At 36.7% G+C, this 25,244-nt stretch overlaps 2 protein-coding genes across 2 annotated transcripts; both read left to right on the top strand.

The window, feature by feature from the left end:
- The first annotated feature begins 13,667 nt into the window (after positions 1–13,667).
- Positions 13,668–15,307, top strand: LOC121751500 (60S ribosomal protein L21-2-like). Its single transcript, XM_042146243.1, has 2 exons — positions 13,668–13,947; positions 14,792–15,307. The coding sequence occupies exons 1-2, from the start codon at positions 13,711–13,713 to the stop codon at positions 15,047–15,049; spliced, it is 495 nt and encodes a 164-aa protein (XP_042002177.1). The 5' UTR covers positions 13,668–13,710; the 3' UTR covers positions 15,050–15,307.
- A 4,335-nt stretch (positions 15,308–19,642) lies between these two features.
- Positions 19,643–24,651, top strand: LOC121753147 (carbon catabolite repressor protein 4 homolog 1-like). The gene is made up of 12 exons (XM_042148340.1): positions 19,643–20,175; positions 20,885–21,626; positions 22,129–22,215; positions 22,291–22,374; positions 22,454–22,540; positions 22,647–22,733; positions 23,406–23,459; positions 23,542–23,633; positions 23,734–23,848; positions 23,936–24,080; positions 24,210–24,364; positions 24,452–24,651. The coding sequence occupies exons 1-11, from the start codon at positions 20,018–20,020 to the stop codon at positions 24,356–24,358; spliced, it is 1,800 nt and encodes a 599-aa protein (XP_042004274.1). The 5' UTR covers positions 19,643–20,017; the 3' UTR covers positions 24,359–24,364; positions 24,452–24,651.
- Positions 24,652–25,244: the final 593 nt, after the last annotated feature.

The following is a 25,244-nucleotide window of genomic DNA, read 5'->3' on the forward strand; positions in this document are numbered from 1 at the left end:
GAGGTGAGTTAGCCGCCGCATCTCTCTCTTGGCGAATTTTGTACAAAAGTTTTTTGGGAGGGAAATGGCTAAGGAGAGGAGGATGATGATGAGAGAGAACGATGGAGCTCTGGCCATGGCTGCAAATGTCTTAAGTATTTTTAAAAAAATAATAATAACACAGGTACCTCACCCATCACCACGAAGAATAACATCTATCAATTGCAATTATACCAAAGTAGATGGGAAAATAAATTTTGGTTGGGGTTTTAATTATGACAATAAATCAAAATAAAATGATAGATTTTATTAATAATTGGGTGTCATATGCCTTTCTTTAGGCATAGTCATAAAATATGGTGTGGAGGAATGTCGAACTCACCACATTTGGTAACTTTTAGAGAAAAAGTTAAAATGTAATATAGAGAGATTGGGTTAAATATAATGCTATATACATATAATTTTTTTAAATAAATAATTTACCCATCTAGTTTTGGATAATAAATAATAGAAATGTCATTATAGAAATTTAGATCATAATTTATACAAAAAATAACTTTTGCTCTTATTTATATTTATGATATATATGAGGAGAGTTTTGGAGAGAATAATAAAAATGTCATTACATAGATTCATAGTTTATACTCCATAGTATGATTTTTATAGATAAATGATTAAATTTGAAAGCACCATGAACATGGCCTCCGTCCACGAAAAGTTGTCTCATTTGTGAATGACATGATTTAATAATAAATTGGTAAAATAAGAGAAATATAAAAAAGTGAGTAAAGTATAAGAGAAAAAGAGAAAAAAATAAGTAAATTAAGTATGAGAGAAAAATAGTAAATGTGAATATATAAAAATAGGTATAAGTAACAAATAATCCTTGACATTAGACCAGAGTACATCAACCATCATCTAGAATTAGAGTATGCAAAACCTAATTATAAGTTTACAAATAACTTATAGAAGTGCTTTTCATTTTATTGAATTAATTTATTCTATTTTTCGCTTTTCAGTCTTAAAGGCAAATTTGACCAACTATATTTATTTTAATCTATCTTTTCATTATTTCTCAATTTTTACATCTTATTTCTCCCCCGCTTAATTAATAATATCATTTTATGCTAAAAGTCAACTTATGCTTAATTTGATGTTTAATTAATGTTTATATTAATAAATTTATTTCATCATTTAACTAACATTTGGGGAGTATATAAAATGAATCCTTTGATTGAAATATTTTTGTAACTTGTTTTTTAATTTCACACATATATATCATCATCGTTTCAGGGAGTATGGAATCAAAGTGGATATCAAAAGTTAATGCAACGAGGAAGAAGACATGTACTTTATGGTTAATGATTCAAGAATTAGTTAATTATGGATTATTATACTAAATTAGGTCAAAATTTGTTGACAATTAGTTTTGCAACGGTGCCGTAAAAAAGGGCGAATTTCGGAACATTTTTGTTTACTTGGGAAATGTTGTGAATCAACTTCATAAACTGACTCTATGTTTAGAACTAAAAAATAATTTCAAATATATTGTAATTTCTACTAGAACAAAAAACAATACGATCAAATATAAGAGTATTTATTAAATACAGTAAACAAGTACACAATTATCCATTGTATATACCTCTCGTACAATATTATTCATTATATTTAATATATATATATATAGGGTTGTGTTCAAATCATTTTCCCATAATTTCTCCTATTTCCTTCTAGATCTCTGCCGTAGATTTAATCAAATCCTATGGTCTAAATGATTTGCTGAAATTATTAAATTTAATCATTTTAAAAAACGTAAAGGGCATAATAGAGATTCAATTAAGTGGGTTGTTATGGAAATTCCATGATTTCCTCCCTTCAGCATCTCTGCTGTTTTTTCAACAAAATTGTAGAGATTTCGTTCTCTCCCTTCTCCATCACTGCACGATTTCTGTCGCCCTTCGAGAAGATCAATTTCACAGCGTGTCTACAATCGAGCTCGTACAGATTTCGTTTCCAACAAACTATTTTTTGACGGCTTTGAATCAATCGTCGACGTCTTTCGATTAATTATGGAAGAAGGTAATCCAGCGGTTTCCAGTGATGTTTATTGTTCGGAGGTTGTAAATTATTTTCACATCAGTCGCAGATCCCAAACGTTGTATAGCAGGAAATTCATTTTTCGTGTTGGCGTGTCTCCCTACGTTTTTATGGAAACATGATTGGCAGTTTATGGTAATGTGGGGGTTAGGGTTCATTCATTCCCCTAGGGTTGTACAATCCTGGGGGATAGGGGTTTAGTATAGTAGGAGACATTCCTTTAGTATGTATTTTTCGGCATTGCTTGGTTAATAGTTTAAACCGCCACAAATAATGCGCAACGTATACATACATAATGGATGTTATTGACTATATAATGCATGTTTGGTTGTATATGTACATGTTTACAAGTTTACATGTAACGGTTTACATGTTTGTGTTTTGTTTTAATCATTCCCCAAGGTTTCAGACATCCTTGGGGATAGGTTGTAGCATGGTTTAAACATGTTTGGCAGTGTTCGAACTTGTGGGTTCTAGGGTTCATTCATTCCCGTAGGGTTGCCCAATTCTGGGGGCTAGGGGTGTAGTATAGTGTGAGAAACACAACATGTACGTAGGACCTCGAGTTAGAGCCATCCCTATAGCGTGTGGTTTCATATTGGCTTGTTAGTTGGATTAAAGTGTACATGTAATGTATAAGTATAATTGTATAATGCACTATATGTGATCGGTAATGTACAGTATATGTCATATAATGCTTATTAACCTTAACATGTGTATTGTTTTGTGGTTATAAACAGTTAGCGTTGTGCCTGAATGATCTGCGGAATTAAAGCCCGTTGTTGGTCAGAAGTTCCAATCATTAGATTTTGCATTGGCGGCGGTAGAAGAGGTTGCGTTGTTGAGTTGAATGGTTCAACTCGGGGACTTTGAAGTGCTGGTGAACGTGAACTCGGTCTTCGATCCACATAATGTACACATAATGTACATATTGTATAGTATAATGCGTAGTTTAGTTTCGGTAATGCATTATTTGTGATATGTAATGAACATTTATACTGACGCGTTTAATTTAAGTTGTGTCGTGTTTCGATATTTGGCGCACGTTTCTTGTTTTCCCTAAGGGTTTAACAAGCCTAGGGGCTAAGATGTAGTATGTTCTAAGGCTAAAAAAACGTTGTCCAAATACACGAGCTGCATTAATTCATCTGGGGTTGCACATAATGTATATTTTGTATAGTATAATGCGTAGTTTAGATTCTATAATGCATTATTTGTGATATGTAATGAACATTTATCCTGACCCGTTTCATTTAAGTTGTGCCGTGTGTCGTTGTTTGGCGAACGTTTCTTGCTAGGGGCTAGGATGTAGTATGTTCTAAGTCTAAAAAATGTTGTCCAAATACACGAGCTGAAGTAATTCGTCTGGGGTTGCACATGCATAACGTGAAGGGGTTGGCAGCGGAAGCGTGCATGAATTTACCGATCACATAAATTTGATTTATTTAGCAGATTATTTAGACAAATTCTATTCGCGTAATTATCACATGTATCATGCTCATAACTTGAATTAAAACATGCTTTAGCATATAAGATCCCTAAAACATGCTTACTACGGAATTAGCCAATTTACATTGTTGATTCAATCAAGAATCGATGATGGCTTGCGTCTTCTCCACGTGAAGATCTTCAGTACTCGACCTCGGACCTTCTGACTGGTGTCCCGGACTATACGCTGATATTTGTGTAGGCAAATCTCACCAACGTACTAGGACTTGAATAACGAAGACAGAACTCAGCTCACGGATGAGGCAAAATTTCGAACTCTCTCTTTCTCTGAGGGGGACGAAAATTCTCAACCAAAATTATTGTCTTTTCTGTCTCCTTAATTCTCCTATTTATATTAAGTCACATATTGGGCCCAATCAGGGATCTAAGGAAGAATTTGGAACCCAATTAGCTTTTTACTAATTAAATTGAACCCACAATTTAATATAAGCTTATATTGGAATATTACAAGCAGCCACTACAGAAGTAATATTGCACTTCCTTCCAAATCCGAAATTTCAAGTATTCCGGGTTTTCTTTAATTGCATTTAATTTATTTCTCGCGCTTAAGATAGAAACATCCATTAATTAATTATTGTCTGCTATGGACTTAATTAATTAACATATTTTAATCTCCAAGAGTGGACTTAGCAAGAAACTCTTATTTATTATTCATAGAGTAATTAAACTCCAACTAGCTAGGTTCCGAATAATAAAACCCTTGTTTCGAGCTCCTCTTGTGGATGTTATCAAACGAGACTCTCCTCGCGCACGATTCAACGTAATAGCAATCCTAGCACCGCTAGATAATGATCGCCACTACCCAATATACCTGGATCGTTGGGTGACGAAAAACCCGCACCTTTGGTAAGTCAAAGTAGTAGATACTCAATATCGTATGCTCAATGCTAACGTACATTGATTAAGAAATTAATTATCAAGACCTCGTCTTTCAGTAGATAGCATAAAGACTCGTCTTGCTGTTAGATCCATTCAGTGATATACCACACCAACGTCATCTTATTTCAATAAGGCTTAGAAATAATCAGACTGACATTGCAACCTTTCACGATAGGTAGTCTAGGTCTATCTAGGTTGTGAAATTCTTATTTTTCTTTGTTTAGAACTGACCGTGTTACCTTAAATTGGACGACGCCCGCAACCGGTCTACTAAAACAAAGACTTAGACTTTGTTACGTTTGCTTATACATTTAAATATGTAATAAACAACCATTAAATATAAAACATAACAACATTATGACAAAAAATAATCTGTTGCATTTATTGGAAAATAACAATTAGAGTTTTACAGTATCCAATCACTCAAAAGGTGATTTCTAGTATACAAAACCCTAACATAACGCGTATGTATATTTCAAAACAGATATACATAATGTATATATTGTGTAGTATAATGTGTAGTTTAGTTTCTGTAATGCATGATTTGTGGTATGTAATGAACATTTATCCTTACCCACTTAATTTAGGTTGTGTCGTGTTTCGATGCTTTACGCACGTTTCTTGTTTTCCCTAAGGGTTTAACAAGCCTAGGGGCTAGGGTGTAGTATGTTCTAAGTCTAAAAAACGTTGTCCAAATACACGAGCTGCAGTAATTCGTCTGGGGTTGCACATGCATAGCGCGTAGGCCTTTTTTAAACAGATATACATAATGTACATATTATGCAGTGTAATGCGTAGTTTTAGTTTCTGTAATGCATTATTTGTAATATGTAATGAACATTTATCCTGCCCCATTTCATTTAAGTTGTGCAGTGTTTCGATGTTTGGCGCACGTTTCTTGTTTTCCCTAAGGGCTTAACAAGCCCAGGGGCTAGGGTCTAGTATGTACAACCACAACCACGTGATGCATAAAACAAGATAAATAATGCATTCAAATAACCAAATAATGTACAAAATCACTCAAGTAATGAACAAACAAATATTGCATTCATTCTTAGACTCATGTACAACAGCAATCTAAAGATGCATAAAACATGATAAATAATGCATAGAAATAGCTACATAATGTACAAATACAAGTTCCCCGACGGCTTCCTTCTACCGTGGAGTTAAACTCTTTATACAATTCAGAAACTCGGTAGGGGTTCGTCGACAATACAGATGGTCGACGTTCATACCCCTTGGTTTTCAATCATTTGTCTCTTCCGGAGCTATACTAGTCCCAGCCTCTGATAATCGCTCCCGGAATTTCTGTGCAATTCCTACTGGCAGTATATCATCGACCGCCTCGTCGATGTCCGATCTTAACTGCTTTGATGTTGTACAACATACAGAATAATAACATACAATTAGTTACATAATGTACAAACTGAATAAAATAATGTGGACAGTTATACTGCATTCACTTATACACTCTTGTACAGAAGCATCAAAATAATGCCTAAAAACAGATACATAATGCATTTTAATAATCAAATAATGTTCAGAATAAATCAACAAATGCACCATGAATATTGCAATCACTCATTATCCCATGTCCAACAACGGTCACATAAAGCTTAAACCATGATAAATAATGCACTAAAATAACTAAATAATGTACAGATCCGATCAAGTAATGAACATACAAATATTCCATTCAGTTTTAGACCCATGTACAACATCAGTCACATGATGCATAAAACAGGATAAATAATGCATTCAAAAAGCCAAATAATGAACATAATCACTCAAGTAATGAACATATAAAAATATTCCATTCACTCCTAGACTCATGTACAACAGCAGTCAAATGATGCATAAAACATGATAAATAATGCATAGAAATAGCTACATAATGTACAGATTTAGGCTAGTTATGAACATAAAAATATTGCAGTCACTCTTTAACCCATGTACAACAGCAGACACTTGATGCATGAAATAGGTATATAATGTATAGAAATAGTTAAATAATGCACAACATCAACCTAATAATGAATAACATTAACCAAGTAATATACATTTAGAAAATAAACATTCAGCCTTCACTCATACTACAGTAATGTACCACACCAACCAAATAATGCAACAATACAACAGAAATAATGGACTCGGATTGCAAGAACAAGACCTCAATCATCAAACAGTAGTTATTAACACACTAACATTGCATTCACTCATAGACTAATGTCCAATAGCGGACACAAAATGGCTACATAAGGTTAATTAATGCACAAAATTAGATAAATAATGTACAGACTCGATTAAATACTACGAGAATCAAATTTGCTATAAACCCAAAATATCAAGCATAGAATCTGTCCACTATTCCAGGTATTCGACCCACAAATGAAATTGATTGCTCACCCTCCGTATGCGACTGTTGTGAAGTCGAAGGGCGTCCTCTTTTAGACATTTTAAATCTGGGAAAGACACCAAATAAACATAACCCTATAAGATTTCATCTACAAATTAGCTCACCACAACTTTATGTGGAAAAATGGGTGAATGGTGGTGTGGGAGGTGTGTAAGGAGCGAAAATCGGGGAAAACGTTTGATGGAAGTCAGACAGTAAACCAGTAAATTAAATTTCGAGAAACCCCACCTCCTCGTCAACCACAGAAGACACTTGCACCAAAAGGGAAGGGTTGTTGGACAGCCAATCAGACGGCGCTTGAAATTCCGTTGAGATGGGCGGAACCTTGATTAGGTGGCTAGGGTTTTGAAATGGGATGGAAATTGGGGAGACACAGCGGTAGAGAGATTGAGAGTTAATACGTTTGGAGCGAATGGATTGCTGGAGTAGATGGAAGGTCGTGGGTATATCCCGCTTAAATCTCGCACATACTGTTTTGGGGAGTTTTTAAGTATATAAATTTACTAATTCAACCCCATAATGCACGAAATCCACCAAATAATGAACCTACGGAATTAAGGAAATGGAGAATAAAGTGGAAGATGAAAAAGGTAGAGAGATGTAGAGAGAAAGAAGTAAGAGAGAGTAAAGTAGGTGTGGAAAAATGTGTTGACTTTTACTAAAAAGGGAAATGACTCTATTACTATGGAACGTACTAAAATGACACAATGACTCTATTACTATGGAGCGGGGAGTATAATTTTGGATGAATTGTTTTCAACACTGTAAACTTTGGAAATTTAAAAAAAATTAAGTATAACTTCGTCCGAAACACGATTTTTATTATACATCCAACTTCTAAACATTGAGCACCAAGCTTCTTGACAAATGAAAGCATCTCATCAGATGATAATCGTAACGGCGAGTTTTTTGTAGTGGAATGATCTTAGGTTTTTGTTCGAATTTTTCACCAATTCGATTTATCGCCAAATCAGAACTCACGAAGCAATTAAAATGACATCGTCCACGGAGAATATAAGCTATCAATTGCAATTATAACGAATTAGTTGGGAAAATAAATTTTATTTAATTTTGGGGTTTTAAATTATGTCAATAAATCATAATAAAACAGTATGTTTTATTAATTAGGTATCATGTGCCATTCCTAGTTGATCTAATTACTTATAAAATATCACGTTTATTGAGAGGACCCCTTGAAATTTGACTTTTTTTGAAAACAAATATCAATGCTTGTGGGATGAAGAGATTTATCATCAATCCAGGTTAATCTTCTTCTTCTTTTTTAGCGAAGAAAGAGTAAATATTTTGTATGAAAGTTAGAGGAGATTTCAAAGTGATGAAAAATTGAAAATTTATCTTCCGAATAAGACTGAGGAATTCCCCCTCTAATTAATTGGCATTATGTCAAAAAGGGAAAAAGAAAAAGAAATACGATACAGTTTAATAATAAATTAGTAAATAAAGAGAAAGAGATAAAAAAAATTGATTAAAGTATGAGTGAGAGAGAAAAAAGGTCAAATATGAAACTAGTAGACAACCATTATCTAGAAGAGTAAGTAAAACCTAATTATAAGTTTACAACTAACTGATATAAGTGCTTTTCATTTAATAGAATTATTTTATTCTATTTTTGCTTTTCAGTCCAAATTTGACCAATTATATTTATTTTAATATCTCTTTTCATTATTTCTCAATTTTTACATCTTTTTTCTCCCTCGCTTAATTAATCGGAGTAATATCATTTTATACTAAAAGTCAACTGATGCTTAATTCGATGTTTAAATTAATGTTTAAAATAATAAATTTATATCTTCATTTTATTAACATTTAATTTGGGGAGTATATAAAACTAATCCTTTGATTGATTTATTTTTATAACCTTTTTTTACTCACACACATATATATCATCATCGTTTCAGAGAGTATGAAATAAAAGTGAAATCTAAAGCGGGTGCAATGAGGAAGAAGACATGTAATGATTTAAGAATTAATGAATTATGGATTATTATACTCTCTCCGTCCCAACTAAGTTGAGTTGTAGTCGTCTTGTGGATGTCTCAACAAAGTTGAGTCATTTTCTCTCTTTACTAAAAGCAAAACGTCTAATCACTCTTACTTAACTCTCCCATTATCTTTCTTAATGTGAGAGTGAATTTTTATATTAATGTGAGAGTGAATTTTTATATTAATGTGAGAGTGAATTTTTTTCAAAAATAGAAATTTGACATCTTTTATGAGACAAACTAAAAAATGAGTGTGACATCTATTATGAGACGGAGAGAGTATGAAAATTAGAAGCGATTTCAAAGTGATGAAAGTTGAAAATTTGCCCTCTAAATTGAAAGAGGGTTTACAATATAAACTAGAAATACATATAATTATTATCGAGAGAAGCAATCTTAGCATCGGAAGAATCGATAGTGTTGAAAATCCGGTGAATCTACACTTCTACACTTTTTCTTGGTGACAAAGTATTACAACACCATGTAAAATGAAATTTAAGAATATTTAATTAACCAATTATGTAGATATTTATTTTTTAAAATAATCAAAATTCATGACTAAGTATCACAAATTATATACCATCGTATAAAATGAAATTCACTAATATTTATTCAACCCATTATATAGATATTGATTTTTAAAATAATCGAAATTGACAATTCTTGACTTAGATATATAATGAATGACAATAATTCTTATAATGTTTATATGTCCATCGATATAGTAATATTTATTATCCGAATAAGACTTAGGAATTCCTCCTCTAATTAATGGGCATTATGGTTGAAAAAAGAAAAAATAAATACGAAATAGAATTGGATTTTTTAACTAATGGCAAATATAAAGAATTAGGTACTGTATTTATTTACTAACTACTCCCTCTCCCTCTGTCCGCAAAAAAAGAGTTTCGTTTTTCTATTTTGGTCCGTCCACGAATAGAAGTCCATGTTCATTGTTACTATAAAATAATAAAAAGGCTACGTGACATATTCCATTAACTCATTTTACTCACATATTATTTAAAACTAATATAAATAAGTGAGACTTATATTCCACTAACTTTCTTCCACTCACTTTTTTTAACATTTCTTAAAATTTGTATCGAAAAGGAACGAGACTTATTTCTCGACTTAACTTAATTGGGACCGAGGAAGTATTTAGTACAGACTAAAAACCAAATTTTAAATAGTCATAAGGCCATCCACAATAGGAATAGTCCAGCAATAGCCCAGCCATAGCCTAGCCACAAACTCCTCCTGCCACATCATCAACACTAAAAATCCTCCTGCCGCATTATCAAAACAAGCAAATAGCCCAGCCATAGCCTAGCCATAGCTTAGCCAAATCACTCAAAATTATATAAAACAAATAATTAACAATCACACAAAATACGGAATTAAATTTACGACACAGATACGAGAAAATTCAATAATATTATTAAAATTTAAAAAGTACATTAATTAAAAAATTACATAATTAAAAAAAAAGTACATTAATTAAAAAAAGTACATTAATTAAAAAAGTACATTAACTAAAAAAATTACATAATTAAAAAAAACTAACGCCGTGCAGTCCTCCGCGCCCATAACTCTTCAATTAAATCCTTTTGGAGTGCACATGTCGGCATGTGCTTGGAGGCGGCCGGCTTCATCGTGAGGTACCCCACTCCGTACGTTGGGGGCGGCCACGCCGTGGCTTGGACCGGCTTCATTATCGTCGTTGGTCCAACTAGTCAGTTGTACACCTTCATCTTCGACAATCATGTTGTGCATGATAATATAGGCGTACATTATATCAGCAATGCAGTCGACATGCCACAAACGTATTGGACCCCTAACTGCCGTCCATCGAGACTGGAGTACACCAAATGCGCGCTCCACGTCTTTGCGCGCCGACTCCTGCCGTGCCGCAAAGTAGGCCTTCCTCTCATCTGATGCGCATCGGATCGTCTTCACAAAGACGGGCCACCTAGGGTATATCCCATCCGCCAAGTAGTAGCCCATATCATGTCGGTTTCCTTTGGCGACAAAACTGATGGCCGGACCGACACCCTGGCACTGCTCGTTGAAAAGTGGCGATGAGTTGAGGACGTTGAGATCGTTGTTCAAACCGGCTATCCCAAAATACGCATGCCAAATCCGCAGCCGGTAATCAGCTACGACCTCGAGGATCATCGTGAGATTCTTTCCCTTGTAGCCGGTCGTGTAGAACCCCTTCCAGGAAGCGGGACAGTTCTTCCACTCCCAATGCATACAATCTATGCAGCCTAATATCCCCGGGAACCCATGTTGTTCCCCGTGCATCCGCAAAAGATCCTGGCAGTCTTCGGGGGTAGGGCTTCGAAGGTACTGATCACTGAATATTTCAATCACGCACAGACAAAAATACTTCATACATTCAAGGGCAGTCGTCTCACAGATGTGGAGGTACTCGTCCCACATGTCTGTCGCGCCTCCGTAGGCCAACTGCCGGATTGCCGCAGTGCACTTTTGAATAGGTGTGTGGCCGGGTCTGCCAGCCGCATCGTGCCTGAAGCGGAAATACAGATATCGATGCTCCAAAGCGTTAACAATACGCATAAACAGGGCCCTACTCATTCCGGTTCCGGCGGAAAATCGCCCATAGCACCTCAACTAGGGTTGTTTTTTTTCTTACTATTAATCGTTGGTGCTCTAATCCGATAGAACGACGTTCTATCACCATCACCACGGGCGACGTCTCGTTGCTGCGGAGGATGTTGTGCAAGTAGAAGAGGAAGTGAGTTAGCTGCTGCTCTGGCCGCGTCTCTCCCTTTGTTGGGAGGGAAATGGCTAACAAAAGGAGGATAATGATGAGAGAGAACGTTGGAGCTTTGGTCATGGCTGCAATTGCAAATGTGTGAAGTTTTACCATGAGATTTCAACTATATATACACGAATAAACATGACTATTGTGTTTTATCATCTCACGGTAATTTTGAAAAATATACTGTAAGACTGTAAATTTGGAAATGAATACAATAAGCTAATTTAAGTAATAAAATTGTCTCAAACACGACTTTTACTACTCCAAGCTTCTCAAAAATTGGACACCAAGCTTATCGACAATTGACAATCTCATCAGACGGTAATACGTTAGTAAATGATGAGTTTTTCGTAATGGAATAAATTGAGGCTTTTGCGCGAATTTCTCACCAATTTGATATACTGGATGTCAGATTAGAACTGGTGAACCAATTGAAATGACTTAGTATGTATATTTATTTATTTATTTATTTTAGAAAAATAATAGCTGCATGCATCGCCACAAAGAATATCAGCTATCAATTGCAATTATAACGATATGGTTGGGCAAATAAATTTTATTTGATGTTTTTACATTATGGCAATAAATCATAATAAAACTTTTGGTTTATTAATTAGGTGTCATGTGCCTTTCTTTATTGATCTAATTAGTTACACAACGTCCACTTTTTTCATTTCATCCGTCCCCCGTTAATTGTCCATTTTTACTTTTTACTATAAATGGTAAGTAGGTCTCACATTCTATTAACTCAGTTAACTTATATTTTATTATAAAACTAATATATAAAAGAATGACTCATATTTCACTTAACTTTTTCAATTCATTTTACTTTACAAATCTCAAAATCTATGGGAGACTGAGGGAGTAATTTTTTTGCAAATGAAGTTTTTTATTAGTGTGTGTGGTGTAAGTATAGTGTTCAGTGCATGTGTGTAAAGTGTGTGAAGTGTATAAATTGTGTGCAGTGTGCAACGTGTGTAGTGTGCGGTATGTGTGTAAAATGTGTGTAGTGTGTATGTACAATGTGTGTAGTGTGTGCACATTGTAAGTATAGCGTGTGCAGTGTATGTAAAGTGTGTGTGGTGTTTGCAATGTGAGTAGTGTGTGTATAGTGCGTGTGTGTATAGTTTGTGCTGCGAGTGGAATGAAGTGTGTAGAGTGTAATGTGTGTAAATTGTGTTTTAGTGTGTGTAAAGTGTACTCCTCGCTTAAGAGTATGCACTCTTTCCTTTTTAGTCCGATTTACAAGACTATGCATTTTCTAAATTTGAAAACTCTTTTATACTAATTCTCTACTAATAATACTTTAAATACTTTTTTCTTTTCAAATCTTTCGTGCATGAGGGATCAATGGTGGAAGTCATAGACATGATACTCCTCCACACCGAAACCCCTTTCTACATTTTACAAATATGTCCTAAATTATAGTGTTATGAGTTACTACTCTTTAAGTTTGCTAGTTTTCATTTATTTATTTTATCTATGAAAAATAAATTTCAATTCTCTCGATTAACATTAATATATATATGAAATTAGTATTAAATTTATCATTCACTTTTCCTCTTCCAAAATCTTTTTAATTCCTTCAATAAATATATGAAGTAGATATTCAATTTATGTTCTTAAACCTTTTCATTTCCACTTCTCTTAATTATTATAAAAATAAAAACAAACATTTTTATCACCAACTTTATTAAAATATTTATAATGATATTCTTGTTATTTTTACCAAAATTCCCCTTTTACATATATATAACTAGATTTAGATATGAAATATCAAATTTCAGCCTTCATGAATTTTTACCATTACCCCAATTGTATTCATAGTTTACAATTTTTATAACCATTGATATTACTCATAAAATACAAACGATTTTATTTTTAGTTGCAGGCTTGCAGCTTTAGAAGCCCAATTCGACCCATCAAACCGCCCATTTCCCCTCAGAAAATCGTAAAGCCCAAATTTATTTTCCCTTTAAATAACATTCATCTTCCCCAAAAACCCTAACACTCAAATTCAGCTCAATCTATCAACAACAATGCCGGCTGGGCACGGATTGAGATCGCGTACCAGAGATTCATTCTCGCGGGCCTTCAGAAAGAAGGGTCCAACCCATCTCTCCACCTACCTCCGCACCTACAAAATCGGAGACTATGTGGATGTCAAAGTTAACGGTTCGATCCACAAAGGCATGCCCCACAAATTCTACCATGGCCGAACCGGCCGGGTCTGGAACGTTACCAAGCGTGCTGTCGGCGTTGAAGTCAACAAGCAGGTATCCATCGCTTCCTTAATGCCGGACTAATTTTGTTTCTGTATTTTGCTTCTCATATTCAGATTGTGTGTGTGTGTGTTTAATTTTGCATTTTGCTTCATTTTTAATTGTATATGCGATTAATTGGGGTGCTTTGATGATAAATCCGAAGGCTGTTTCTCAAAACATTCGCTGCAGCCGCCTGAAAGCTTTCGCCAATCGCCGGGCTTGAGAGCTTCTGATGCTTTTATTCTTCCTTGATGCCCTTATTTTCTTGATAATTTCAATGGAAATTTGTTTTGTTTCGGTGTACCGTGTTTCCTAATTTGTTGATGCTATGTTTTGGAAAGTCGTGAAAAATAAATATGCTATTTTAATAAACAGGATCACTATGGTAATGTCATTTTTGAAGAATTTTTGTATGGTTTGATGAATTGCTACATTTTAAGATAGCATTGTTGTTTTGTGATTGTGATTGCTTTTGATCGCTGGCTGATTCTCAAAACATTAACAGTCTCTGACTAAGAGCTTTTGCCTTTTGTATTGCCAGCCTTGAGATCTCATGCTGCTTTTATTCTTCCTTGGATATCCGAGACACCATTTCTTGATTGTTTAATATAATATGCTCATAAATAAAAAAATGCTATGATATTCTTAGTGACCGCTTAAATTGTGAGTAATCTGTAGCTGCTATTTACAATAATTGTCAATGCTAGAATGAGTGTCAGGTCTTATTGAGCTCATGAATACCTAGCCTTTTGCAGTATTACTGTTGATTTCCTTTTGGTTTAATTACTTGATCATAGATTGTCTACTGTTTTCTTTCTTATCTGACCCTTGTCTGGATTATGATACATGAATTTAGGTTGGCAACAGAATCATAAGGAAGAGAATCCATGTCCGCATTGAACATGTCCAGCAATCCCGATGCCACGAAGAGGTGATGCTAAGGATCAAGAAGAACGACCAGTTGAAGGCTGATGCAAAGGAGCAGGGTAAAATCATCAGCACAAAGAGGCAGCCAGAAGGGCCGAAGCCCGGATTCATGGTGGGAGGTGCAACATTAGAGACTGTAACTCCAATCCCCTATGATGTGGTCAATGATCTCAAGGGTGGTTACTAAGTTATTTCCTTATTGGATGTCATTGCTTCACTGTTTGATTATTTTTGTGATGAGGACAAATAGTTGGAAATTGACAGCTCAGACCCTTCTTTTTGGGCCACATTTTCTCAACTGTTAATGTTAGCATATAAAGCTTTAGTTATTGTGACCTTGGAGTATCATACTAGTGATTATTATTATTAATGAAAATATCCAACATGGAGACGGGATTAAGATAATGGTGGCAATAATATATTTTGCTTCAGATTTGTTGTTAAATTGAAATCATATATTCTTTTCAACTCATTCTTTATGATTTTCAAATGTTAAAAAGTTTCGTTCTTGATTTGTATACAGTTCTATAGTGTTTTACTGCAGCTATTTCCTATTTGTATATAGTTCTATATTTTTTCTTGTACTTGGGATACTATAAAGTTGCACATGAATGTCACGTTCATTGTGTACCATTAAATTGATATGTGGATGTTTATAAGAACGTACTCATTATTGTACATGAGTTTCAAAGATTATGATATCCTCTATTATCCTTATCCATGTTTAGGAGTGGGCACAAAGAAAAGAACTTGTGCTTAAGTAAAGACCTTGTTTAGTGTACAACACACACCTCAATCCCCATTAATTTTAGGAAATGCATTAACCCTTTTGCAGGAAATAGCAAACTATCTTTCTACACAAGTAACAAATTTTCTTGCTTTCTGTATAAGTAGTAGTGGCTATGTTGCAGCAACAGTAGGCTCATGCTCTTCAAGAGCTCACGTTGCAATGAAAGCTCTCTCAGCTGCCATGGTCATCCTAGTAGTCCTCGCCCTGGCCTTCGCCTCTGGTTCACGCTACGATTCCTTATTCTACTTTTTGGCTGTTCAATTTCCTTGTTCGTTTTGGTTGTTGATAATCATCTGTTTTGTCGTTTCAGCCGTTTCAACATTGATTCCGGAGCATCGGTGCGTCAAAAGTATGCAGTCCACCACATGTGATGCATATAGATGTGAGCAAAGGTGTTCTACAATGGCTTATGGTCATGGAATATGCAGTGCCACCAATTGCATATGCACTTATTTCTGCCCCCAGCCTCCCAAATAGAAGTCTTTCTTGTTTGTAATAGATGATTTCATGTATGATTTACAACAATAAGAGATTTCTTTCAATCTCTTGTGTTTTTCAAGAATTATGTATACCTTTTTTTTCTTGGAGATTGGAGATTGGAGAACACATTGTTGGATTTATTATCATGAGCCACCATAATCTATGATAAAGTATTTTTCTTGTGATTTATATATCGACAGTTAGAGCTATCAAATAGCATGTTTGTAGGCCTGCTTAATCGGCCGGTTCCGGTTCTACCCGGTAGCAAACTCTCATGAATCCCGGAACTGAAACCGAATCCGGAACCGGCCGGTTCCGGTTTGGAACCGACCGGGTAAGAATCGGCCGGTACCGGTTCCGAACCGGAACCGATTTGTAGTTTTAATTTTAATGTAAGTATACTAATTAACGACAAGTTGTTTATTATTTACCCTAATTTTAATCTGACACCACCCTAGATTTAACTTATATATAACAAAAATTACACCATCTCCACTTAGTATCAAGAAATTTGATTCTCACGTTAGCTCACGAGTTGTCTGTGATGTCAAACCAGAGTTATAGTATTTCTTTCACATGTTTCCTAAATGAGTAACCTCCACCTTTACTCCTCTAAAAGCTTTCTTGATATGTTAAAATTATTTTTGTTTAAGGTACTTGAAGTATAATGGTAAATAATGGAGGTCTTCATTATTCAAACACATAAATTGGAAAATTATATTGTCAAACCAAGAGTAGCATTTATTTTAAGCAATATCAAAGTAGCAAAGGAATACATTTAGTTTTAATCAAAACCAACCTTGATAATAATAAATGAATTACCGTTAATTACTATACTTCAATTTTAGTAAAAAAATTAAATTTAATATATATTATTCGGTTCTGGGTAAAACAGGAATTTATGAAAACATTAGAACCGGTACCGGATCCGGTTCCGGTTCCGGTTCCTCAATTACCCGGTCGGTTTCGGTTCCGATTCCGGGTACCCGAGAACCAGTTAAGCATGCCTACATGTTTGACTTAAAAATTGATCGGATCTGAAAAAACATGACCTAGTTCGGCTTAAATTTTTTAAAATTTATCGTTAGGGGTTATCTATTTTGACACATCTTTCATTATATAGATAATGGGTCGCGTTAGGGTAATACTAATTTACAGTAATAACTAATAACTTTTAATTCTGTATATTATAATTATCAACATAAAGACATAATTATATCAATACAATATATAAATTTAAATATTAATACAAAGACATAAGCGTGGACTAACGTAGGATACACCAGCCCTATTAAATCTTAATACGGAAGCATAATTATAATGTTGAATTGATGACTCAAATCAGTTATAATAGAGTCGTGTCGCTCCAAATTAGCAACTTTACTCTATGCAGCCGACCGCACTGCATCAATTCTCGCTGCAGCGAATATCTGGTAGGTTTGTTAATGGCTGTTTTCACCCCCTTTATTTTAGGTCCAAAATTCGTAAAATTCTAAGAGCATTCACGGGGGACGGATGTGCCGGACATCCCGACGGACTTCTAAAAAACACTTCTTGCCACGTCATAAGGATAGGACATCCCACTGCACAATGGCGGACATCCCGACGGACTTCCCACAATAATAAAAAGTCACAAATTCACCAAATTAAACAATTTACGGAATTAAACAATTTAAGGAATTAAAAATTTGACACAAATACGGAGAAAATGCAACCACTGTATTTAAAACAAAAAATATACATAATTATTAAAAAAAATACATAGTTAAAAAAAACAACCTACAGTTCGACAAATGCTGCCCCCGTCTCACTCCTCGTCGTCCCCGCCGCCAGTCCCGTCGTAATTCTCGGGCAGGGGTGGCATCCCCAAGTCGCGCCGCATACTGTCAATGACATCCTTCAGCATAATCTTGTATAAGGGATTAGTCACTGAAAGCCACTTCTCCATGGTGATTAAAAGTAAATCATGCTGCTGTATGCGGGCGAGTGCGGGGAGCTCGGGATCGATCTGGGAAGGAGCTGCGGAAGGAGCTGCCGATTGGACCTCGGGTCCTGACCAGCTGGCGCTTCCCCTAGCCATTCGCATCCTGGCGGGATTGAGGGGTCGGGAACTCTGCCTCGGCTTCAGGGAGTTCGTGGGAACCGGCACTGCTGCTGTACCCCCGGAGGGGTTGATCTTCGTCCGCTTCGGCCAGCCAGCTACAACACCCGAACTAAACTTGGCGGAAGTCTGCACCACAAGATAGACCTCTCAATATTTGAAATCCCCAAAACCCAATTCACTGTCGGGGTACTGCTGGTGAGACAGAAGCTTCACATCATCGGCGGACATGCCGCTAGTTGCCGTGCGGAGGTTGTTTTGGTAGATGCCGGAAAATCGGCTGAGCTGCATCCTCAGCCGCTCCCACTGTTTCCGGCATTGCTCTCCATCGTCGTGAGGCTTCCCACCTGGTGGTTTTAATTGGAGGTAGCTTCGGCTAATGCGCTACCACATTCTGTCGATATGCTGGTTAGCCTCGACGTAAGGATCCTCGACTACACTGATCTAGGCCTTCGCCAGGGCGACACACTCCTATATGCTCCAGATGATCCTCTTTCTCCTGCCGGCTTTCTCCCCCCTTCGGCCCCCGCCCCACCCTCGTTCCCCGCACTCGCAGACGAGGTAGTGGCCTTGCACTTGCCCTTCCCTCTCCCTTGTCTTCGCGTCCTCCCTGCCACTAATGGCATCTCAGTAGGAGAATCCCTGACTGGAGATAACCCCAACTCATCAAAAGAGAAAGTCTCGATGCCGGTGAACTGAGTCTCCAGAGGAGTACTCTAGGGGTATCACCCGACAATATATCCATGTAGGGACGATAGACATTGTCCCCAGGTGATTGGGGGACCCCCTGCCTGCTCCCCCCGCAGCGGCAAGCATGCCCTGAATCATCCCAGGCATTTGGGGCATGACGTGCATCATCCCCGTCATCACGACACTCATCCCGGGCATTTGGGGCATCATCCAACACCAAGAGGGTACATATTGTAGTACCCGGGCATCATCCCCGCCATTTGGGGTCGGGCATCATCGGCGCCATTCCGGGCATCACCGCGGATATCGGTGCACTTCCGCCGGCATTTTCCCCAACTCTAACTGGAAAAGTCGGCGTTTGTGACTCGCTCGTGGCGGGGGAATCACTATCGAAGTGCTCCATCCGCTCGTGGCGGGGGAATCACTATCGAAGTGCTCCATTTATCTTCAAAAGAAATGAAAGTAGAGAGAGAACCTCGTTAAAATAAATGGTGTGAATGAAATAAAGTTCAACAAGCCGTATATATAGAGTTTTTTTTTAAATGAAAAATTGGAACGTCCTTCTTGTCACAGCAATGGCTGACGTCCCCGGAATGCCGCGGAACTCCGGTGTCCGCATCGCACGTCTGCCTCCCTGCTGCCTAATGACGGACGTCCACCGGGACGACCGCCGTGGTGGATGCTCTAATGTTGTAAAACCCTAATTTTTCCAATGAATCGATTTGCCAGTCTTATTAATCCCTCCGATTTCATTTCCCCCAATTCTATTTCTCTACATTGACATAGCCCCTTCTACACCACCAAACCATTCATTACTTTTCCTTCAATCTCGATTGACTTATCCCAGGATCGTCCAATCCCTCCATTGAAATCTCTAATATTGGTTTCTCACAAATCGGTTGTCATTTTCGCGATTTGATTGAGGTTTGAGGACGTAACGCTGGCGATTGGCACCGTGCGTGGGTGATGGCGGGTCCGCCACAAGTCCGCCTAAAAGTGTTGTTTGATTCCTCAATTTACTTTGTTTTAGGGTTTGGAAAGACGACGGGAGCAAAGGGCGAGGCGTTGAAGAAGAAGAAGAAGAAAAGGGCAAAATGGTGACTGTGCTTCGGGTGCACTTGCCGTCCGATATACCCATTGTTGGATGCGAATTGACTCCATACGTGCTTTTGAAGCGTACTGATAAGTCTCACATTTCTGATGATATTACTGAGTTCAACCCAATCGACGGCCATTTTTTGAGATATAAATGGTCAGCTCTCTTTTGCATTCAAATATTGACATATGAATTCCTTGATATATATGAATCAATCTGTGGTTATAGCTGGCCTATTTGTGGTTTAAATTTATGTTATGCTGATGATATAACTGTTTGAAAGCTAGCTGTTAGCTTTAGTTGCTACTAAGGGGATTATTGGCTGAGTAAAACAAGCTCTTAGCTCCCAAAAATAAGTTCTTAATCGCATCTTGTTTTACCATGATCTTATAGGCAACAATTAATTAACAAATATAACCCTACTATAATTTGTCATTTCTAACATATTCCTATCGAATTTCATATCTCCTCAATTTTCTTTCTTTAGCTTATTAGCTCAATTATCCAAGTGTATTCATACTTATGAACTTATAAGCTCTTGTAGCATCTTATAACCTGTCAGAGCTTATAAGGTATCTAATAATAAGCTTAGCCAAACACCCTCTGACCGCTAGTGGTTGGGTACAGTTTAAAACAGTTACTTCTAGGGAAAATAACTGAATAATTTTTTAGAGTCCGAGGAAATTGAAGCATCAGATTCTTGGTCTCATGTATCATTTGGACTGGGACTCTTTGAATTATTAATTTAGCTTGTAAATTATTCTGAATACTAAAATCAATAATTATGTCACACGACTTCTAAATGCATACATCATAATACTTGTTATGAATTTTTGCGCGAGCAAATAATTGGGTCTCCGTGCAGGTATCGCATACTAAGTGACAAAAAAGTTGCAGTCTGTAATGTTCACCCAACCGAGCAGGCTACATTACAATGCCTTGGATGTCTCAAGGCAAAATTGCCTGTTGCCAAGAGTTACCATTGTTCGCCAAAGTGCTTTGCAGATGCCTGGCCACATCATCGTCTCCTGCACGAGCGTGCTGCTAGTGCTTTAAATGAGAATGTAACCGAGGAGGAGGAAGTTTTTGGTCGCTTCAATAGTAGTGGTAGTAATGCTAGCTTGTCAACATCTCAATCAAATCCTAATTTGTCAAATGCAAACACTAGTTTGTACCCTACTGCAGTTACTCAAAGAAATGGTGGTGAAACGTGGGTTGAAGTTGGATACACAAAGATATACACACCAACAGCTGATGACGTTGGTCATGTCCTTAAATTTGAGTGTACTGTGGTAGATGTCGAAACTAAATTTACTGTGGGATCTACTAGTACTTTTTCAACTTCACGCGTGATTCCAGCTCCGTCGCCCATTCCACGACGGGTGATTCCTGTTGGAATGGATGTTTCCAGGAATATAGATTTTGATGGGCGTATTTCATCAGCAATGACATTTTCTGTGCTTTCATACAATATCCTATCCGATGCATATGCAACTAATGATGCATACAGCTATTGTCCCACGTGGGCTCTATCTTGGCCTTACCGCAGGCAAAATTTGTTAAGAGAGATAGTTGGCTATCGCGCAGACATTATTTGTCTACAAGAGGTACCAAGCAGTGCACAAATTTCCATTATGTTTTCTGGATGTTGTAGAAGTTATCTTTGAGTTCATAAATATTTTCATTATGATTGGTGAAACTAGGAAAAAAGGTTATTGTTTGGAGCTCTTGCCCCTATGTCGAGCAATTAGCATTTTAAAGGAATTCGACATTGTTGAGAGAAGCTCTAAACATTTGGAGAGCTTTTAGCACCAATTGTTATTACCATATACTTCCATTTCTTGAGATATCATGATCATTTTCTATTTTGTTTGAAATGATCAGTTTATAAGCATTTCATTTGTCAATATATTGAAATTTCCTTACCATGATGAATGAGTACTTTTGTAACTGTGTTGACTGAGACATAACTGGTCAATTGAACTTTGCAAATTGTTTAAGGATGCTATAGTTTGAAATACTTAAATGATGTTCTTTTTTTAGTGTTTATAACATGTTTACAGTCTGCAACATGACCTCTTTCTGTTTGGTGTCCCAATATACTGTCAGGTTCAAAGCGACCACTTTGAGGAATTCTTCGCACCAGAGCTGGACAAACATGGTTATCAAGCTTTTTTCAAAATGAAAACGACAGAGGTCAGTGAAAACATCTATTTTGAATCTGGATGTCCAAAACATGTTATTGATGCAATATGCTGTTTTTGTCCCTAGGTTCTTGTTGGGGCCATGAAAAACGTTGATGGATGTGCTACTTTTTTCCGCCGTGATAGATTCACTAATGTCAAGAAATATGAGGTGACCAAATTGTCGTTTTCGTATAACATCTGTGTGAAAGTTGGGTATTATTTTGACACTTGGCACCTGTGGTTTTTAGGTTGAGTTCAACAAAGCTGCACAGTCTCTAATTGAAGCATTCATACCAAATGTTCAGAAGAAAAATGCTTTAAACCGGTTGATCATGGTACTGCACAAGAAAGGCCAATTTTGCTTTGGGATTTTAACTTTACTGGTCATTTGTTTCATATTTGATATAAATATATTCCATCTGATATCCTTCCATTGTACAGGATAATGTTGCGCTCATCTTGGTTCTAGAAGCCAAGAACAGTAACCAGGGTACTGATAATGCCGGGAAACGCCAGCTTATTTGTGTGGTATGATTTTAAGCATAGTATGGTATGATTTTAAGCCCATATTACTATGATGCCAATTCCCTAGGAAAGCTAAAGATGCTAGGATATTTTTCTGTTTAGAGCTTCTCTATAGTTAAGAATTCCAACAGAATAGGCCATGTTTAGGAGTAATCATTTGTATAGGTCTTGAGTCATGAGACATCAATTAACTTAGGAAGGCAATCAGTCTTAAGTTTAGTGCAAATAAGAATTTGAATCTTTCCAATTACTGGAGCATTAGTTTGCTAAATTCAAAATATCATCAGGACCTCGGGCTTGTCAAAGGTTAACATGAATTACAGAGCACCGGTATATAAAATCAGTGGGCTCAGGTGTTCTGGCTCCTGTTGCCTCCTTCTGCCCACACCCAATGGCTGTCAAAGATGATTCCTATCTATTATAGATTTTTTAAATGTCTTGAACTGAAAAGTAAAGGAATAAAATGATCCTGTGTGTTTTGGCTTCAAATATAACAATTATTATCCTGGTGTAAGCAATAGCCCTTGAGTACTTTTGTAGGAAGATGTACACTCGGAAATTAGTAAGCATTTTTTTCTCCCATCACGTGTGTTTTCTTGATAGTTTTGGATAGAGTTCTCCTCTTTTGTGTATCTGGAGTACCTAGCAGAATATCTTATGGCCATCGTATTACAGGCAAACACACATGTAAACGTGCAGCAAGAGTGGAAAGATGTCAAGCTTTGGCAGGTTCTTATCAGAGCCCAAATCCTCTCTAAACATCCATATCCCTCTTTTTTGTTGAAGTACCTCGTCTTCTTCCTTTGTTTAGGTTCATACACTAATAAAAGGACTAGAAAAAATAGCTGAGAGTGCAGATATTCCAATGCTGATGTGTGGTGATTTCAATTCTGTTCCCGGAAGGTGCTCTCTCTGTTCTATAGTACACTATTATATGGTTAGCTTGGGGTGTTTGTATTTGACCTTTTGTAAGTTTAATCTACTATTTGTTTATTATCACCAGTGCCCCTCATGCCCTCCTTGCTATGGGGAAAGTTGATCAAAATCATCCAGACCTAGCCATAGACCCCCTCGGAATTCTTCGTCCTCTTAGCAAATTGACGCATCAGCTCCCATTGGTACGAGAATCCTAATACACCACATTTAGTGTGTCGTTTGTATTGCAAGATAATATTATATACTCATTGCATTGAGTTTCATTTCAGGTAAGTGCTTACTCATCCTTTGCAAGAGTTGTGGCCGGACTGGGTTTGGAGCAGCGAAAGAAAACGGATCCTGCTACTAATGAACCCCTTTTCACAAACTGCACTAGAGATTTTATTGGTACCCATGATTACATATTCTATACAGGTATATATTTTAGCTGTTCAATTCATTCATCCCGCTTTCTATTTGCTTCACACCCGGTCTCTCTCTCTCTCTCTCCCCCCCCCCCCTCCTCTAAATAACAAGTAGTGACATATAAATCTGTGGCTGTAGCTGACTCATTAACGGTGGAGTCTTTGTTGGAGCTCTTGGATGAGAATAGCTTGCGGAAAGATACTGCTCTTCCTTCTCCAGAATGGTCTTCAGACCACATAGCACTGTTTGCTGAATTCCGCTGCAAGCCGAGGTCCAGACGCTCATAATAAGAGGTAATGTGTCACACCGAACAATGATTTGGGGAGAGAGGGAGAGATTACTACTCGTTTCTTAGTTTCTCCTTGTTTTATTTCCTGCAGGGCTTGAGGTGAAGGAGAATTTCTGATATAATAGCTGTAGCTGGTACAATTTCGGAGAGAGAGATAAGTTACTGTAACGATAGTTCAATTTCCAAGTGTTATTTAACCATCTTTGTACCTTTGTCTTAGAGCAAAAATTATGATGAAAAACAAACCACTGCGTTCGAATGTGAATGAATACATGTTATTTAAACTATCAAGTTGGCTTCAATTATTCTTAAGTAAACATTTTTCTTTTTTCTTAGGGAAGAAATGATATGTCATCTCTACCAACAAACATTACCATAAAGAAATTGGGTGTCCAATACAACATTAACTGAATCTTTCTAGGGAAGATGTCAAAGAATTAAATGCAAAACTTTCAAGCACATGAAATGGGACACTAAATTAAAAGATGCATGCTAATTTGGGAACTATTGATAATTTTTCTACAAGTGGCTATATTGTGTGTCTATGAGGAAGGAGAAAGTAGCATACTTTTGTGCCTATACATACAATTGTCGTCTTTTTCACGTAATTTTTGTTAAAAATGGACGGTCAAAGAAAGAAATGAGAATCACTTATAATGTGAATGCTGAATTTAGGGGTGTGCATTCAGGTTTCGGTTCGGTTTTTTGCCAAAACCGAACCAAAACCGAAAAACCGAATTTAGTTCAAAATCCAAACCGAACCGAACCCGAAAAACCGAAAAACCGAAACCGAAAAACCAAAAACCGAACTTAAAAAACCGAAAAACCCGAACAAAACCGAAAAACCTGAAAAAAAAACCGAAAAACCTGAAAAAAAAATAAAT

The sequence above is a fragment of the Salvia splendens genome, chromosome 10 (genome assembly GCF_004379255.2).
Source record: "Salvia splendens isolate huo1 chromosome 10, SspV2, whole genome shotgun sequence".
NCBI lineage: Eukaryota > Viridiplantae > Streptophyta > Magnoliopsida > Lamiales > Lamiaceae > Salvia > Salvia splendens.